This window comes from Heterodontus francisci, unplaced genomic scaffold, assembly GCF_036365525.1.
Source record: "Heterodontus francisci isolate sHetFra1 unplaced genomic scaffold, sHetFra1.hap1 HAP1_SCAFFOLD_888, whole genome shotgun sequence".
NCBI lineage: Eukaryota > Metazoa > Chordata > Chondrichthyes > Heterodontiformes > Heterodontidae > Heterodontus > Heterodontus francisci.
The window spans coordinates 19,343-39,321 of NW_027140571.1; the positions used below are offsets into that span (position 1 = coordinate 19,343).

Genomic DNA, 19,979 nt, shown 5'->3' on the forward strand with positions numbered 1-19,979 from the left:
GCGACACCAACCACTCCCTGGTGTGCGGCAAAGTTGGACTCAAACCAAAGAAGCTACATCACTCCAAGCAGAAAAGCCACCCACGCATCAGCACGAACAGAATTTCTTATCCACAGCTGTTACACAAATTTCTAAATTCACTTGAAAAAGCCCTTCAAAACACTCCTGCAAGGATGCAGAGACGAAGTAGGCCCACATCAGAGACGCCATCAATGACTCAGCAATGACCGCCTATAGCAAATGTAAGAAACAGAATGTAGACTGGTTTCAATCTCACTTTGAAGAGCTGGAACCTGTCATAGCCGCTAATCGCACTGCACTGCTGATCTACAAGAATGTCCCCAGCGAGTTAACATCTGTAGCACTTAAAGTAGCCAGAGGTGCTGCACAACGAATAGCCAGGCGATGCGCAAATGACTACTGGAACACTTATGCAGTCGTATTCAGTTGGTCTCCCTCACCGGAAACATCAGAGGAATGTATGACGGCATTAAGAGAGCTTTTGGGTCAACCATCTCAAGTCTAAATCAGGGGAAACAATCACTGACCAACGCAAGCAAATGGACCGCTGGGTGGAACAATATCTAGAACTGTGCTCCAGGGAAAATGTTGCCACTAGTACCACCCTCAATGCAGCCCAGTCTCTGCCAGTCATGGATGAGCTAGACGAACAGACAACAAAATCGAAACTCAGTTATGCCATTGATTCTCTAGCCAGTGGAAAAGCCCCTGGAAAGGACGGCATTAGCCCTGAAATAATCAAGTGTGCCAAGCCTGCTATACTGTCAGCACTCCATGAACTGCTTTGCCTGTGCTGGGATGTGGGAGCAGTACTGCAGGACATGCGTGATACCAATATCATCATCCTTTATAAGAATAAGGGTGACCGCAGTGACTGCAACAACTACCGTGGATTCTCCCTGCTCAGCTTGCTGGGGAAAGTCATCACTCGAGTCGTTCTAAACAGACTCCAGAAGCTGGGTTAGCGTGTCTACCCTGAGGCACGGTGTGGCTTTCGAGCAGAGAGATCCACCGTTGATATGCTGTTCTCCCTGTAACAGCTACAGGAGCAATGAAAGAAACAACAGATGCCCGTGTATATTGCTTTCATTAATCTCACCAAAACCTTTGGCCTCGTCAGCAGATGTGGTCTCTTCGGACTACTAGCAAGGATCGGATGTCCACCAAAGCTATTAAGTATCATCACCTCATTCCATGACAATATGAAAGGCTTAATTCAGCATAGCGTTGCCTCATCAGACCACTTTCCTATCCTGAGTGGCGTGAAACAGGGCTGCGTTCTCGCACCTACGCTTTTTGGGATCTTCTTCTCACTGCTGCTTTCACATGCGTTCAAGTCTTCAGAAGAAGGGAGTTCCTCCACACAAGATCAGGTGGCAGGTTGTTCAACCTTGCCCGTCTTCGAGCGAAGAACAAAGTATAGAAAGTCCGCAGCAGGGAACTGCTCTTTGCTGACGATGCTGCATTAATATCCCACACAGAAGGGTGTCCGCAGAGACTCATCGACAGGATTGCGGGCTGCCTGCAATGAATTTGGCCTAACTATCACCCTCAAGAAAACGAAATTCATGGGAAAGGACTTCGGAAATGCTCCCTCCATCAATATCGGCGACCACGCTCTGGAAGTGGTTCAAGAGTTCATCTACCTAGGCTCAACTTTCACCAGTAAACGGCCTCTTTATGCAGAAATCAACAAGCGCATGGGAAAGGCGTTTGCTACTATATCCAGACAGGCCAAGATGGTGTGGGAAAATGGCGCACTGACACGGAACACAAATGTCTGAGTGTTTCGATCCTGTGTCCTCAGTACCTTGCTCTACGACAGCGAGACCTGGACAACTTATGTCAGCCAAGAGCGACATCTCAACTCATTCCATCTTCGCTGCCTCCGGAGAATCCTTGGCATCAGATGGCAGGACCTTAGCTTCAGCACAGAAGTCCTCGAGGCGGCCAACATCCCCAGCATATACACCCGACTGAGCTAGCGGCGCTTGAGATGGCTTGGCCATGTGAACTGCGTGGAAGCGGGCAGGATCCCCAAGGACACATTGTACAGCGAGCTCGTCACTGGTATCAGATCCACTGGCTGTCCAAGTCTCCACGTCTGCAAACGCGAAATGAAGTCCTGTGACATTGACGACAACCATTGTAGTCAGTTTCCAGTGATCGCCAGAGCTGGCAGAAAGCCATAAAGGCAGGGCTAAAGAGTGGCGAGTCAAAGAGACTTAGCGGTTGGCAGGAAAAAAGACAGAAGTTCAAGGAGGGAGCCCTCTGTGTAACAGCCCCGACAGCCAATTTTATCTGCAGCGCATGTGGAAGAGTCTGTCACTCTCGAATTGGCATTTATCGCTCTACAGGCGCTGCTCCACAAACCACTGACCACCTTAAGACGCTAACCCATTGTCTCTCGAGAAAAGGAGGCCAAAGAAACAAGTTTCCGTCTGTTCTGTCCCATCAAACATTCCTAGGGCATGGGCAGCATGCGGTTAGATATCGAGTCAAGATAGCGCCTATTGTATTAGAAATAGAGAAATGGTCGTGTGCAGCACAAACTGAGATCAGGTGAAACGCAGCATAAGCAGAGACCTGACCTAGTATAACAAACCGAGATGTTATCTAGTGCAGTAATAATGGAGGAAGGGTCTAGTGTTTTATGAACAGAGGCTGGATCTAGTGCAGTTATAACTGAAACAGATTGTTGGTCTTAACATTTCAAAGTGAGGTCGCTAATCGTGGGGGTAAATGATTGGGGGATGAAAGGATGGAGTGGAATGTTTCCAGTCAGCTGATAACACAAATTCAGGTGAGACAATAAGCTGTGTGTCGAACACAGAGAGGGTATGGAGTATGGGCAGGTTCATTGAGTGGGCAAAAACGTGGCTGATGGAATATACTGTGGACTAAAGTCAGGCTGTTGATTTTGTCTGGAAGAATCTCGTCTATCTTTTCTGTACCTTCTCCACAGCCTTCACATCCTTCCCAACGTGTGGTGCCCAGAAATGGACACAGTACTCCAGCGAAGGCCGAACCATTGCTTTGCAGAGGCAACCATAATGTGCTTGATTTTGTACTCCACGTCTCCATCTGTTTATAAAGCCCAGCATCCTGTGTGGCTTTTTAACCACTTTGTCAACCGGCCCTGCCACCTTCAATGAAGTTTGTACATATACCCCCGACATCTCTCTTCCTGCACCCCTTTAGAATTGAACCCTGTAGTTTATACCGCCTCTTTTCATTATTCCTACCTGTGGAGGCGTAAGATGTGGGCATGGTTCCAAGTGGCTATTTTACAGCAGTCTTCACAAAAAAATGGACAATGCAGACATTGTATTCAAGAAGGAGGGGTTTGAAATATTGTATGGGATAAACACTGAGAGAGGAAATATTAACGGGTTTAGTATCTTTGATAGCTGATAATTCACCAGGCTCAGGCTGTTATGAGGTACAAGGGGGGAATTAGGGGAGGCTCTGACCATCATTTTCCAATCATCTCTCGTTACATGCAAGAGGACTGGAGGACTGCTAATGTTGTACTGTTGATTAAAAAGGGAGACTGGGATAGACTGGGTAATTACAGGCCACTCAGCCTAACATTAGTGGGGGGGCTAGTTATTGGGAAAAGTTCTGGTAAACAATATTAATCACCATTTAGAAATTGTGTCAGATTAACTTGATTGAATTTTTCTTGGGGGTAACAAGGAGGGTCGATGATCATCAACTTCTGAGGGAAATTCGGCAGCAGAGGCTGGTCTTGTCACTGATGCCCAGATCCCGTGAATGAATTTAATACAGTGTCAACTGCTGTACACGTACAGTACACAATGAGTACAAAGGAATGATTCACTCCTGTCTGGTACTATGCGTCTCAGTGTCTCCATGTCTTTGGCTCTGTCACGTTTTAAGCATTAACCTTACATTAGTGATCAGTCAGTCTCTGAAATAACTGTCCCAGTGCTGTGGTAACATAATATGGCCACCGAGAACAAAACCTAAAATGGTTGTCTGATGTTCGTAAACTAATATCAATCGTCTGAATGGTTAATGTTATGATTGTGTTTTGTTACTGAGGTTCTACGTGAGGATTTAGACAGAGGTTCAGAGAGAGAAGTGGACAGAGGGAGAGTGACAAAGAGTGGCCAAGGGTCTGAAAGAGGCTGTGAGAGTTAGTGAGGGTTCAGAACAAATATGTTCAGAACAAATATCTGAGGCACCAGCACTGATCCTTGAGGAACCCCACTGGTCACAGTCTGCCAACTTGAAAATGCCCTGTTTACCCCTACTCTTTGCTTCATGCCCATTAACCAATTCTCCACCCATGTTAATATATTACTTTCGACTCCATGAGCCTTATCTTTCAGTTTAACCCTTTGTGTGGAGCATTTTCGATATCCAAGTATAAAACATCTACTGGATCCTCTTTATCTAGCCTACTAGTTACATCCTGAAAATTAACACTTTGCCTTCAGTGAAACCATGTTGACTTTGTTTGATTATATTAAGGCACAGTTCTCAAGAGTGTGCAGGTTTCGAGGGAACTGGAGGTTTACGAGCAGTGATCTTTGAAGTCGGCAGGACAAATGGAGAGAATAATTAGCAAAACAAAATGGATCTTGGTCTGAACAAGGGGAGAGAGGGAGGGAGAGACGGGGAGATACAGGAAGATTGCAGGAGAAACTTTACATCTATCCATGTCAAAGCATGAATTAAAAAATTATATCGACAGCGCACTGAAAATATTGGTCATACACAACAACTAAAGTCACCGAAACATTAACTCTGCTTCTCTTTCCACAGATTCTGCCAGACCTGCTGAGTGACTCCAGCATTTCTTGTTTTTGTTTGTGTTGAAATAAAGTCACACATCACCCTGACTTGGAACTATATCGCCGTTCCATCACTGTTACTGTGTCAAAATCCTGGAAATCTCTTCCTACCAGCACAGTGGGTTTAACTACACCACATGGACTGCAGTAGTCCAAGAAAGTGGCTCACCACCACCCTCTCAAAGGGCAATTAGGGATGGGCAATAAATGCTGGCATTGCCAGCGACACGAATGAACAAAAATAAATAAATAAGTAATATGCAGGAAGAGAGATGATGTCCTGCAAAGTGAATATCGGAAGTTAGGCAGAAGCTTAAAAAGCAGGACTTCCAGGATTGTAATCTTAGGATTACTCCCTGTGCCACGTGCCAGTGAGGGTAAGAATAGGAGGGCAAGGCAAATCAATGTGTGGCTGAAGAGCTGGTGTAGGCGGGTGGGCTTCAGCTACTTGGATCATTGAGATCTCTTCTGGTGCATCTGAACTGGAAGGGGACCAACATCCTTGCGGGGAGGTTTGCTAGAACTACTCGGGAGGGTTTAAACTAGTCTTGCAAGGGCATCTGACCTAAAGTAGTAGTCTCTCTGATGAGATAATTGAGGTTAACACAAGTAAGTCCAGTAGGCAGGCCGCACAGGGACAGAACAGGGAGCGTGAAAGATCTGGTAGGCTAAACTGCATTTACCTTAATCCAAGAAGCCTTACAAATTAGGCATATGAGCTCAGAGCATGGATCGGACACGGGATTGTGATATTATAACCATTACGGAAACGTGATTGAGGGATGGGCAGGACTGGCACCTCAATGTTCCGGTGTACTGATCCTTCCTGCGTGACAGAGGTGGAGGTAGGAGAGGAGGGGGAGTTGCACTATTGATTAGGGAGGACATCACGACAGTACTTAGAGAGGATATCCGGGGGGAATGTCCAGCGAGGCCATTTGGGTAGAACCTATAAATAAGAACGGGGTTATCACTTTGATGGGATTGTACTACAGGGCCCCCAATAAGGGGAAGTGGAGGAGCATATATGTGTGGAAATCACAGATAGTTGTAGGAATTATAGGGTTGTAATAGTAGGTGGTTAAAACTTTCCTAATATTGACTGGTACTGCCTTAGTGCTAAAGGAACAGATGGGGAAGAACTTGTTAGGTGTGTCCAGGATAGTATTCTGAAGCAGTGTGTGGATTTCCCTACTAGAGAAGGGGCTACACTCGACCTCCTCTTAGGAAATGAGGATGGGCAGGTGGTTGATGTTTCAGTGGAGGAGCACTTTGGGACCAGTGACCATAACTCTATTAGCTTCAAGATAGTTATGGAAAAGGATAGGACTGGTCCTCAGGTTGAAGTCCTAAATTGGGGGAAGGCTAATTTCGGTGGCATCAGACAGGAACTCTCAAAAGTTGAATGGGAGAGGCTGCTTACAGGTAAAGGGATGTCTGGCAAGTGTGAGGCTTTTAAAAGTGAGATAGGAAGAGTTCAGGGCCGGCATGTTCCTGTTAGATGGAAGGGCAAGGCTGGCAAGTTGAGGGAACCTTGGTTGACGGGGGATATTGAGGGTCAGATCAGGACAAAGAAGGAGGCATATGTCAGGTATAGGCAGCTGGGCTCAAGCGAGTCCCTAGAGGAGTATAGTGAATGAAGGACGACACTTAAGAAGGAAAAGAAGGGGCTATGAGATTTCCCTGGCAGATAAGATAAAGGTGAATCCTAAAAGATTCTATCGGTATATTAAGAGTAAAAGGATAGCTAGGGAGAGATTAGGTACCCTTAAGTATCAGTGTGGCAATGTATGTGTGGAGCCACGGGAAATGGGATAAATCATAAATGAATACTTCGCGTCTGAATTTACCGTGGAGAAAGTCATGGAAGCTCGTGAGTTCAAGGGAGGGAACACCGATATCCTGGAGCATATCAACATGACAAAAGAGGAGGGTGTTGCAGGTTGTGAAGCGCATTAAGGTGGATAAATCCTCAGGGCCTGACCAGGTGTATCCTTGGATGCTATGGGAAGCAAGGGAGGAGATTGCTGGGGCCCTGGCAGAGATTTTGTATCATTGTTAGCCATGGGTGAGGTACCAGAAGACTGGAGGATAGCAAATGTTGTGCCTTTATTTAAGAAGGCAGCAGGGATAAGCGATGGAACTAAAGGCCTGTGAACCTTACATTAGTGGTGGGAAAGATACTGGAAGGGATTCTGAGAGACAGGATTTATATGCATTTGGAAAGGCATGGTCTGAATATGGATAGTCAGCATGGCTTTGTGCGTGGGAAATCATGTCTCACGAATTTGATTGCGTTTTTCGAGGAAGTGACCAAGAGTATTGACGAGGGCAGGGCAATGGACGTTGTCCACATGGACTTTAGCAAGGCATTTGACAAGGTCCCGCATGGAAGGCTGGTCCAGAAGGTTCGAACACATGGGATCCACGGTGAGCTAGCCAATTATATACAAAATTGGCTTGGTGATAGGAGGCAGAGGGTGTTAGTGGAGGGTTGTGTTTCAGATTGCAGGTTTTTGACCAGTTGTTTGCCGCAGAGATCGGTGCTGGGCCCTCTGTTGTTTGTCATAGATATTAATGACTTGGATGTTAATGTAGGGGGCACGATTAGTAAGTTTGCAGATGATAACAAAATTGGTGGTATAGTGGACAGTGAAGAAGGCTGTCCAAGGTTACAACAGGATATAGATCAACAGGGAAAGTGGGCAAGGGATTGGCAAATGGAAATTAACGCAGACAAGCGCGAAGTGATGCATTTTGGGAAGTGAAACAAGGGCAGGAAATATACAGTGAATGGCAGGGCCCAGGGTGTGTTGTTGAGCAGAGAGACCTTGGGGTGCAATTACATAGTTCTCTGAAAGTGGCAACGCAGGTAGACAGGGTGGTGAAGAAGGCGTATTTCATGCTTGCCTTCATCGACCGAGGCATTGAGTACAAGTGTTGGGACGTCATGTGACAGTTGTACATAATGATGGTTCGTCCGCATTTGGAGTACTGTGTGCAGTTCTGGTCGCCACAGTACAGGAAAGATGTGATTAAGCTGGAGAGGGTGCAGGAAGGATTCACAAGGATGTTGCCTGGTTTGGACGGCTTCGGTTCTAACGAGAGGTTGGATAGGCTTGGTCTATTTTCCCTGGAGCGACGGGGACATGATAGAGTTATATAAAATTCTGAGAGGCATAGTGTTGGAGAAATTTTCTTAGCTTTGCTAATTATTACTTAACTTTGTAGAAGCAGAAAAACAGGACACAGCTTGTAGCTAATCTAACCACAACCAACGGTCATAAATTGTAGACAGAGCAGCTAACCACAATCAGACATTACGGCCAGATATGGTGTCTGGAGTGGGCATTGAATTAAGGAACCAGCTTGTTATTGTTGAAACTGATGTTTTGCTGACCTCGGACCCTGCATGGTGCACCGTTACGTAGGCAGTCTTGTGGGTGCTTATCAAATTGTGAAACTGTTAGCTCTGCCTTTTTTATACTATATAAGTCCACGGCGATCTGTAGCTCTTTGGGAGTAGCACTGAACCGCATTTAGGTAAGGTGTTTTGCCCCATGATATCATGCAATAAAGTGTTTGATTCTCAACGTCTGAGTCCGGAGAATTTGTTCAGCAATTGGGCACAATCTGGATTTTCTCCAACAGTTTGGCGTAGTCAACAGGATCCCTGAGTTCACGGGATCCAAAAGAACCTAATGAAAAAAACTAATCGACAGGATCAGGGGTAAGTCAACTTTTCTGCGACCCTAGTGTCTCAATCACCCAGCCTGAGCCGGAATTAAGAGGGCGACTGGGCCCCACGTGAAAGCCAGATAACTGGGAGAGGGGGACAAATGGGGTCAAGGAAGAATTGGCTGAAACCTGATCAGAAAAGATCTAAAATTCCGCGAAGGGAAGTTGAAAAGGAGATAAGTAGAAAATCCAGTAAAATGTGGCGAATTCGGTGTAGTAGTTGTACCAAATTCCGGGAATTTGGTGATCCTAATTTGAGTTTGCACGAGCTGTTCCTCCACCGGGTGGAGTAAAGAGGCTGTGGGACAAAAGGAGTTAGGACAACCGTCTGGGACGGTGAACGACTGGGGCTGTAACTAAACTACCAAATTGACCCGACAGGCACGTGATCGTTGCTCCTGAGTACACGAGCCGGAATCTGGCCCGAGAGAGAGAGGCTGTGGGATGGAGGGAGAACGAAAGAGCGTTGGCCTGAGAGACAGGGGTGTGCCGGTTAGCTGACCTTGAGAATTTAACATTAACTGCGCCTGTTCAAAGAACAAAGAACAAAGAACAAAGATAATTACAGCACAGGAACAGGCCCTTCGGCCCTCCAAGCCTGCGCCGATCCAGATCCTCTCTCTAAACATGTCGCCTATTTTCTAAGGTTCTGTATCTCTTTTCTTCCTGCCCATTCATGTATCTGTCCAGATACATCTTAAAAGACTCCATGTGCCCGCGTCTACCACCTCCGCTGGCAACGCGTTCCAGGTGCCCACCACCCTCTGCGTAAAGAACTTTCCACGCATATCCCCCCTAAACATTTCCCCTTTCACTTTGAACTCGTGTCCTCTAGTAATTGAAACCCCCACTCTGGGAAAAAGCCTCTTGCTGTCCACCCTGTCTATACCTCTCATGATTCTGTACACCTCAATCAGGTCCCCCCTCAACCTCCGTCTTTCTAATGAAAATAATCCTAATCTGCTCAACCTCTCTTCATAGCTGGCGCCCTCCATACCAGGCAACATCCTGGTGAACCTCCTCTGCACCCTCTCCAAAGCATCCACATCCTTTTGATAATGTGGCGACCAGAACTGTACACAGTATTCCAAATGTGGCCGAACCAAAGTCCTATACAACTGTAACATGACCTGCCAACTCTTGTACTCAATGCCCCGTCCGATGAAGGAAAGCATGCCGTATGCCTTCTTGACCACTCTATTTACCTGCGTTGCCACCTTCAGGGAACAGTGGACCTGAACACCCAAATCTCTCTGGACATCAATTTTCCCCAGGACTTTTCCATTTACTGTATAGTTCACTCTTGAATTGGATCTTCCAAAATGCATCACCTCGCATTTGCCCTGATTGAACTCTATCTGCCATTTCTCTGCCCAACTCTCTAATCTATCTATATTCTGCTGTATTCTCTGACAGTCCCCTTCACTATCTGCTACTCCACCAATCTTAGTGTCGTTTGCAAACTTGCTAATCAGTCCACCTCTACTTTCCTCCAAATCATTAATGTATATCACAAACAACAGTGGTCCCAGCACGGATCCCTGTGGAACACCACTGGTCACACGTCTCCATTTTGAGAAACTCCCCTCTACTGCTACTCTCTGTCTCCTGTTGCCCAGCCAGTTCTTTATCCATCTAGCTAGTACACCTTGGACCCCAAGCGCCTTCACTTTCTCCATCAGCCTGCCATGGGGAACCTTATCAAACGCCTTACTGAAGTCCATGTATATGACATCGACAGCCCTTCCCTCATCAATCAACTTTGTCACTTTCTCAAAGAATTCTATTAAGTTGGTAAGACATGACCTTCCCTGCACAAAGCCATGTTGCCTATCACTGATGAGCCCATTTTCTTCCAAATGGGAATAGATCCTATCCCTCAGTATCTTCTCCAGCAGCTTCCCTACCACTGACGTCAGGCTCACCGGTCTATAATTACCTGGATTATCCCTGCTACCCTTCTTAAACAAGGGGACAACGTTAGCAATTCTCCAGTCCTCCGGGACCTCACCCGTGTTTAAGGATGCTGCAAAGATATCTGTTAAGGCCCCAGCTATTTCCTCTCTCGCTTCCCTCAGTAACCTGGGATAGATCCCATCCGGACCTGGGGACTTGTCCACCTTAATGCCCTTTAGAATACCCAACACTTCCTCCCTCCTTATGCCGACTTGACCTAGAGTAATCAAACATCTGTTCCTAACCTCAACATCCGTCATGTCCCTCTCCTCGGTGAATACCGATGCAAAGTACTCGTTTAGAATCTCACCCATTTTCTCTGAGTCCAAGCATAACATTCCTCCTTTGTCCTTTAGTGGGCCAATCCTTTCTCTAGTTACCCTCTTTCTCCTTATATATGAATAAAAGGCTTTGGGATTTTCCTTAACCCTGTTTGCTAAAGATATTTCATGACCCCTTTTAGCCCTCTTAATTCCTCGTTTCAGATTGGTCCTACATTCCCGATATTCTTTCAAAGCTTCGTCTTTCATCAGCCGCCTAGACCTTATGTATGCTTCCTTTTTCCTCTTAGCTAGTCTCACAATTTCACCTGTCATCCATGGTTCCCTAATCTTGCCATTTCTATCCCTCATTTTCACAGGAACATGTCTCTCCTGAACGCTAATCAACCTCTCTTTAAAAGCCTCCCACATATCACATGTGGATTTACCTTCAAACAGCTGCTCCCAATCTACATTTCCCAGCTCCTGCCGAATTTTGGTATAGTTGGCCTTCCCCCAATTTAGCACTCTTCCTTTAGGACCACTCTCGTCTTTGTCCATGAGTATTTTAAAGCTAACGGAATTGTGATCACTATTCCCAAAGTAGTCCCCTACTGAAACTTCAACAACCTGGCCGGGCTCATTCCCCAAATTTGTGCCTATTCGTTTTGTTGTGTCTTGTTTGTTTTCCTGTGTTTTAATGCTACTTGATTCATAGAAAAGAACTCGTAAATTTAGAAGGTTTTGAGAAAGTAGAAGTAAGGGTGGACTCAACGGCTTCCAAGAAGGAAGGGTTGCCCCCGGGGACAGGTAAGCCATGTCCTCTGGAGAAAGGCAACCCACGTCCGTTTGCCCCCTCGAAGGAGACGCAGAAGCGCCACGGTAAATATGTGTTTTAAAGATAGGTATGTTTTACAGTAAAACAAGTAACTGTGTCTTTGATTCGACTGTGAGAATGTCGGAAGCTTTCGTGAATGAATTGAATATCTGGGAAGAACAGCTTGTATTCTGTAGAACTGACTGTCGTTAACTCTTTGTTGTCTGGCTTTAATGTTAAAAGCATGAGTCTATTAAGTTGTTTGGAATTGAATGAGTGTGAAAAGTGATTGTTGAGTGTGTTCATTTCGATTTAAGATTGTGCACCCAGGAATGGGATATAAAATTGAATTATATTTTAAGTTAAAGTTTTATTTTTAGTTGGTTTTGCTACTGTGAAAAGGCAATGAACAGTTTTCTGAGGGATATTCTTCAGCCTTGAAGGTCTGAAGATGTCTGGCAGAAATTTAATTTGGGGTTTGGAACATTGTTTTAATTGGAAACTCTGCTATTGTTTTATTTTACAGTCTAAATTTGAAGACATGTTTTATTGACTGTTATATTGTTTTAAGGGAAAGAAAGGATAGAAAAGGAGGTATCGGAAAGATTCTGTCTGTTTAAAAACATTAAAGTTTGTGTAAGGACCTAGTGTTAAGTCTTTTGTTGCAATAATGTTAAATAACTGTTTCTTTAGTTTTTGGTTTTGTTACAGTCATTTGAAAAGGCGCCTGAAGAAAGAGCAAGAAAATGATGTAATTTACCTATCTTTTAAAATAAGCACGTGCTATTCTGTTCTGTTGTGTGTAGTTAATAAGTATTATAAGTTACTAAGTCTGAATTGAATTAATACTGTTAAGGTTAATTGGTCTGTTTAAGTTGAAGAACTGGAAATGTCATTTGCAACCACAATGTCGAGTTTTGGAGGTGTCTTAAGTTCCGGACAGGGGACTCAATCATATAACATCGGCAGTTTTGATTTTTAAATATTATTGCAATGAATTGGAATTGGAATCATCTTTGTCATAAAATTATTTGGATTGGGAACCTCTTACAAGAGATACAAAAAGTTTGGAAACAATTGGAGTTTAATCTAAAATGCTGTCTTTCCTGATGGAGATGCTTTCCTTTGAAGTTGAAAAATCTTACACATGATTTTGTTGTTTTTAAACCCTAAGGATACCAAAAGGACTGAAAAGGTTTAAAATAGATAGTTCTTTTCGATCAGAAAAGAAAGGTTTCGTAAAGTGACGCTGCTGAGAATGTTTTGCTCTGCCCCCTTGGAGACAAACAAAGAACTTAACCTGCTGCAGCTTTTTGCATTGCTGAGAGTCAAATTTATACATAATGGACATTGTTATATTTTACATTTCTAATAGACAGAGAGAATTGGACAAATTAACTCATTGGGCTCAGGTGCAGAGCCACAATGGATTCTTTTTAAGCAGGTGACGGCAGGTTCCAAGGCCACATGAGAACTGATGCCACAACAAGAGATCCAGCAGCTTTGAGAATTTAAAACTGAATTGCAGACATCAAATATCATAGCATCTTTATCAATGAGACAAAATGCTTCAGAAGGAACGATAGTTGCAAGCATTTCTGTCCTTAACGTACAAAAAGTACAACCAATTCTATGCATAAGAAATTGGAATCCAAAAACAAAATTTAATTGATATGAGTGGTTATTTAAAGCACTCAAAGAGAAATCTGTCTGATATTTAAGAGGACAATCAAAGCTTTAGAAGATAACAAATCACAGTGGTTTACTGTGTTGGACATTAGCAATGAGTTCTGGTCCATGCAGTTGGCACAAGAGTGTCAATATAAATTTGCATTTACGTTCAAGGGACAACAGTACATCTGGACGTGTCTCTCCCAGGGATTTTATCATAATCCATCGATATTCCAACTTCCTTCAGAAGGTTGGAGTGAAAGTTAAGCAGAAAATGGCACCGATAATGAAGGAAAAGGTTTCTTATTTGGGAATAATAATAACACAGGGAAAGTATGAGACAGAGCAAAAGTGAGTGCAGACAATCCTCGAACTCCCCTCGCGCAAGATATTAAAGCTCTAAAAAAAAAGGACTGTTCCTATTTCTGGTTATGAGATTAAACAGACAAGAAGCACCAACCCCCACGGTTAGCCCCACATCCGAATTACCGACGAGTAAAGTTACGACCCAACAGCCACAAGTGACTGGTCTCCCTTGCTCGGTCTTGACAACAGGACTAGAAAATAGACTTGTGATAACAAAACCTAATAAAATTGTATATGATAATGTAAAGCTTGAGTTGGTACCGGTAATATTGATTGTCTCAGATATGCAGCTACCTGACTGGTGCCCTGAGAAGACCCGAGAGTTGTACAAGGTATTACTGTAACAATTGTTGAGACAGGAATTTGGTCATGAGAAAATAATAAAGGGAAAGAGCCATAAACGCAGTTTAGTGAATGACGCAGCCACAGTCCTTAATACAGTAACTTCAATTGTCAATACTATAGATTTGGAAAATGTGGACCAGAAGTTTAGAACTCTCAGTCAGCTAGTAAAGGATATTTTAAAAAAAGGAACAAAAGGCACAGAAGTGGTGTAGCTAAAGTAGGACAGGATCTGTCAAAAACGGTGACAGGACTGTTGAGAGTACGGGAAGGTCATGCTCATACTATTAATGATATCATAGAAAAGGTAAAGGAGGTACACGACATTTCAAATAATGAAAGTGTTTGTAGTACATATGGTCCGTGGATGTCAGAACAAACGAAGGAAAATTGGAGGCAAATTGATGCAGGACAGGTACCAGTTTGGATCAATTACACCCAGTTGGATGACTTAGCTAGTGACACAAATGATAAAATTATCAGGTGCCAACTCAGAAAACTTAAGGTATGGAAATGTCAGGAATGTGTAAATACCGGATCTATGAGTATTGTAGTAGTGTTGGAAATACCTGTAATTCTGAGATATAAGTTAGGGATACAATTACATGAAGTAGAAAATATAGGAGTGATAAGGGGAAAATATTACATAAAATACAATGATATTTTACCATATGTTGTGGAAATTGGAAAAGAGGTAATTGGAACAACATTGTCCATTGTCTGAGTGTAGTCTGGAAAACCAGGTGATCATATGTCCTCATCCTATATATAAAACGGCAGAATCAAAATGTGGATTTAATACCACTGTAAATTGCACCATTAAGACTAGGAAAGCATTGTCAAGACTAACCCATGTGACCTATATGGGAAAGGGGAGATATTGCTTAACCACCACAGCGAAGGAGTACCAGTATGGACATAAACGGACTTGTCCGGTGAGCAACAGTACATTTTGGTTCAACCCACAAATACCAATCCGAGTAGGGAAGATGGAGTTGGTACAGATACATGAACAAAAGACAGAAACGAAAACTGTGACAGAAAGTATTAAGGAGGAATTGACAAATTACCTCAGAGAATATGAATATACTATTCAGCCATTGCTCGCACGCTTGGGTAAAGAGAGACAGCAGCTGGAAGCCATTGCAAGCTGGAACAACAGTCGAAGATGCTACAAGATGAGATTGACAAGATAAACGATTCTACCTGGAAGGAGGACTTCTGGAACAGGGGGTCAGACGTGCAGATACACCCCTGGTTTAGAATTATCTCCCATGTCCTGATAGTGGTTTTGGGTATCATGGTGTTAGATGTGACATACTTAATTTGGCAACTTAAGAAATTAATTAGGCAATGCAAGAGGATATATGAACACAGGTTGGACAGCTACCCGAAAAGCAATTAGTGTTTGAACTTGCTCTGTAAAAGGAGGGACAATTAGTTATGCCATAAAAAGGGGTAATTGCATAACCTTTTCATATAAACTTAAAGTGAGCAAATGAATGATCAATGTACTTTATGAAATTGTATTATGTTTATACAATCGGTTATGTAACAGTGATGTTTAAATGAATTTTTAATTGTACAAGTGTACCACCTTTTATGTTGTAAGCAAGTATTTGAAGCCCCTGCAAAACTTATGCCTTTACAAAATTCCCGCTGCCCCCTTGTGATATAAGCAGGCGACGTATTGAATGCGACCCCTCTGGGTGTTGAAGGCTGTTTCTAGACAAATAGAGACCATTAAAGGCACCTAGGTGGGATCAAGGGAAGGATTCTTAAAAGGGTTGTAGAAGAGTCAAGAGGGGACTGTGAGAACAGAATTTTAGAATTTTAAGAACAGAATTTATGGGGACATTTAAGCTGAGATTAATCAATCATGTATTGCTAGCTTGGCCTTGCGGCTGGTACAGCTCAATGGCAGGAAAGATATTATGCTTCAATTACTACTTTAAATACCTCTCCCCTCCACATACGATGATATTGTGTTATCATGGTATGATAAAAGGAGGGATTGTTGGAGAAATTTTCTTAGCTTTGCTAATTATTACTTAACTTTGTAGAAGCAGAAAAACAGGACACAGCTTGTAGATGATCTAACCACAACCAACGGTCATAAATTGTAGACAGAGCAGCTAACCACAATCAGACGTTACGGCCAGATATTGTGTCTGGAGTGGGCATTGAATTAAGGAACTAGCTTGTTATTGCTGAAACTGATGTTTTGCTGACCTCGGACCCTGCATGGTGCACCGTTACGTAGGCAGTCTTGTGAGTGCTTATCTAATTGTGAAATTGTTAGCTCTGCCTTTTTTATACTATATAAGTCCACGGCGATCTGTAGCTCTTTGGGAGTAGCACTGAACCGCATTTAGGTAAGGTGTTTTGCCCCATGATATCATGCAATAAAGTGTTTGATTCTCAACATCTGAGTCTGGAGAATTTGTTCAACAATTGGGCACAATCTGGATTTTCTCCAACACATAGATAGGGTAGATAGCCAGAGTCTGTTTCACATGATAGGGGTGACGAAAACTTGAGGACATGGATTTAAGGTGAGAGGGAGGAAGTTTAATGGGGAAATAGGGGTAATTTTTTCACACAAAAGAGTAGCGGGTATCTGGAATGAGCTGCCTGAGGAGGTGATGGAGGCAGGAAGGGTAGCAACATTTAAGAGGCATCTGGACAGGTACTTGAATGAGCAAGGCATAGAGGGATATGGAATTAATGCAGGCAGGTGGGGTTATGGTCGGCATGGATGCGGTGGGCCGAATGGCCTGTTTCTATACTGTACGACTCTATGACTCTAAATAAATAATTGGCACCGAGCTAGGTAAGGCGGTATTAGGCTAGGTGACCATAAACGTGGTCGAAGAATTTGGTTTTAATGAGTATCTTCAAAGAGGAAAGAGAGGTAGTGAGACAGAGAGGTATGGAATGGATCGAGCTACAAAGCAAATCATTGTCTTCTCTGTTCTATCAAACACTCCCAGGGCAGGTACCATGTGGGGTTAGATACAGTTGCCTCTATATATGTCTCTCTTTCTCCTCCTCCATCCTGATGGAGAGAGCAACAAAGAGGAAGACAGAGATAGATGCAGAGAGACAGTAACGGCGAGAGGGAAGGATAGCAATGGGGAGAGAGTACCAGAGAGAACAAGAAAGAGACTGGGATGGACAGTGTCGGTCAATGTTTCTGCAAAGCTGTGTGCAGCAGCTTGGAAGGTACCACTCAGGTCCTGTTCTGTGATAACTTACATACGTCTTCAAAAATTCATTAAAAACTTAAAGGGACCACGCACAGGGCAAAAAACCAGGCAGCACAAAACAATTACATTGTCAACGGAACATTGGAGCCAGCTGTGGCTCAGTGGGTAGTAATCTTGACTCTGAGTTACACCATAGTGGGTTCAGGGCAGAGCACAAAATCTAGGCTGATGCCTCCCATCAGAAAATCAGTCCAGACCAGCGAGACTCAGAAAACGAATCTTGTGTTGAATTTCTGCGCCTCACTTTCTGGAATACTTTAGTGTTTGTTCAGAATGGTTACCCAGTGAGTTTTCTTTCCCCTGTAGGCTGACAGTTATCTAAAAAGAGATTATATCATCCTAATGCAACATTAAGGTATCGTTCGTACTGAGTGCAACAACATTTGTAGCGTCCCGTAATATAATCTACTTTGCTAGGGATAGGATCAGGATTTGATAATTTCAAAACACTGAGGTAAACTGGAATTTCCCTCGACAGTCATTTCAGTGCTTTTAATCAGCCCTGGAAGGAAAGTAAACCGAGAGACCGTCAAGCAGTGATGAATGTCAGATTTGATTGATTACTGTGGATTAATCAATTACATTACACAAAGCATACAGAATATGCTGTTAAATAGCGGGAAACAGGTTTCTTACCATCCTGCATAAGGAAGTGCACCCTCTGCAGCTGTAGTGTCACCAAAAGCAGTCAGGTTAAAATGGCTAACAGATGTAGGTGGAGTTTTACTGAGGTTCTGAGACAGGAGAGAGAAACAGGCATAGATACACACACCGATACAGATGGACAAAGTGACAGAGTGTGAGAGAAGAATATTTCGATTTACGAAAGGTATCCGCCCCTAAAACCCTCCAATTTGCTCTCCAACAAAGGACTGGACAGAGAATGGGGATGTTACTGATTGTTACAACTTGTCTCATCCTCCCTCTGTCTTTTCCTTTCTCATTTCTGTCCCTCTCCACCTTTCTCTGTTTCAGTATCTCTATTCCTATCTCTGCCGCTCTTTCTAACTCTGCCTCTCTCTATTTCTCCCTCTCTCCCTCTGGCCCTCCCTTCAACTCTCCCTGTACCTGTGTCTCTCTCTTGTGTGTAAATAGAGACACAGCTAGGCCAGGTCTCTTCCGTAATTAAATTGTTCGAGTATTTCACTTTTCATTCCATTTCACTATTACTGAGACCAGCTTTCAATACCAGAATTTTATGAATTACTTGAATTTGAATTCCATCAGCGGCTATGGGATGATTTTAACCCGTGTTCCCAAGTTATTAGCATGGGCCTCAGGATTCTTAGCTCAGTGACATTACCAGTACACCACCCTGTCACTCTGTCATCAAGCCAACAGAAGCTCCTTTGATTGAGAGCTGCTTCAGTTCATGTCCAGCTGTGCTCTTCTGCACCGTCATTTTTGAGAAACAATTCATGTATCTTCTGCAATGATAGCCAGCCTCATTAGGTCCGATGTTTAATAAAATATTACAAAATCAAGTTTACAATCACTTTAGAGTTCATTACTGTGAATAGAACATTTACCACCCTGTAGTGAGTTTAGGCTGTAGACTCTGGAATGGATTTTAGTGCTAGAATTTGAAAACATTAACTTTTTCTATGAGTTAACTAATTTAACTATTAGATTGAGTGGGTATTTCACGACCTTCCTCAGCTCCTCTCTGAATTTAGTCTGGGTCACAGCGTAAATACACGTGTTGGTGCAGGAACAGAGAAGCTGCAGCATTCCTGCTGTGTATTCTGTGATTTCAAGAGGGTCATTGATGGAGGTAGGATATAGTTTTGTAATTCGCTGATAGATGTAAAATACAACCTGCGTCACCCATAACAGTATAAAACTGCCAGATATACTGAACAGTAAAATGATGGATTTCTTTCGATTCTCCATCTCTGGGTCATTGTGATTCTCTCCGTTGCCGAGGCACCGGAGTCTCCTGCGACCTCTACTGGCCGCTAAAATACGTCTGACCATCAGAACATTGAGCAGCAAAATCAGAAAGAACGGGACACAAGGAATTAAAATGCGGTGAAACAGCTCAAAGGCGTTCCATGTGGGGGAAGTATGGAAGCTCTGTTTCAGGATACAGTACCAGGGAACATTATCAATTATATACATAGGTTCAATCGTAAAGTACCAGGGAACACTTTCGAAAGTGCACAGCACGCTCACTGTTCCGATAACCACAGCCACTGTTCTCTCAGTGCAATATTTTGTCTTCAGCTTCTCACAACAAATGGTTACAAATCGATCAAAGGTGAAAGCGACTGTCAGCCAGACAGAAACCATTGTGATTGCAAAAACCAGGAAACTAACTGAACTACAGATGGGAGTAATGGACAGGAATGAATCTGGGAAATAAATCGAAGGAATCTGCCTCAATATGGGATCTGTGATAACGACCAGGAGATCAGCCACTGCCATTCCCACCAGGTAGCGAGTGATACATTTGGAGAGACCACACTTTCCTCGGGACAGGATCAGAATCGCCACCAGGTTAACTGAAAGAGATAGAAAGGAAAGCAGAGAAATTACTGATCAGACCTCAAACTAAAACAGCAGTTTGACAGGATCCAGTGTGACATTTACAGCTTTGTTGCAGCATTGAGAACTTTCTGAAGAGACTGGTTAGAACACAATTCTAAATTATTGATTGGGAAATTGATTTGTAAAAATAAAGGTGAAATAAAATGATCACCAGATACAGTCAGGC

At 43.4% G+C, this 19,979-nt stretch overlaps 1 protein-coding gene across 1 annotated transcript; it reads right to left on the minus strand.

The window, feature by feature from the left end:
- Window positions 1-18,865: 18,865 nt before the first annotated feature.
- LOC137360179 (probable G-protein coupled receptor 139) lies at window positions 18,866-19,690 on the minus strand. The gene has a single exon (XM_068025730.1). It carries the CDS (start codon window positions 19,688-19,690, stop codon window positions 18,866-18,868), a length of 825 nt encoding a protein of 274 aa, XP_067881831.1.
- Between the last annotated feature and the right edge of the window lie 289 nt (window positions 19,691-19,979).

Coding starts and splice junctions, on each gene's coding strand:
- LOC137360179 (XM_068025730.1), bottom strand. CDS start 19,690: ATGGCAGTGGCTGATCTCCTGGTCGTTATCACAGATCCCATATTGAGG.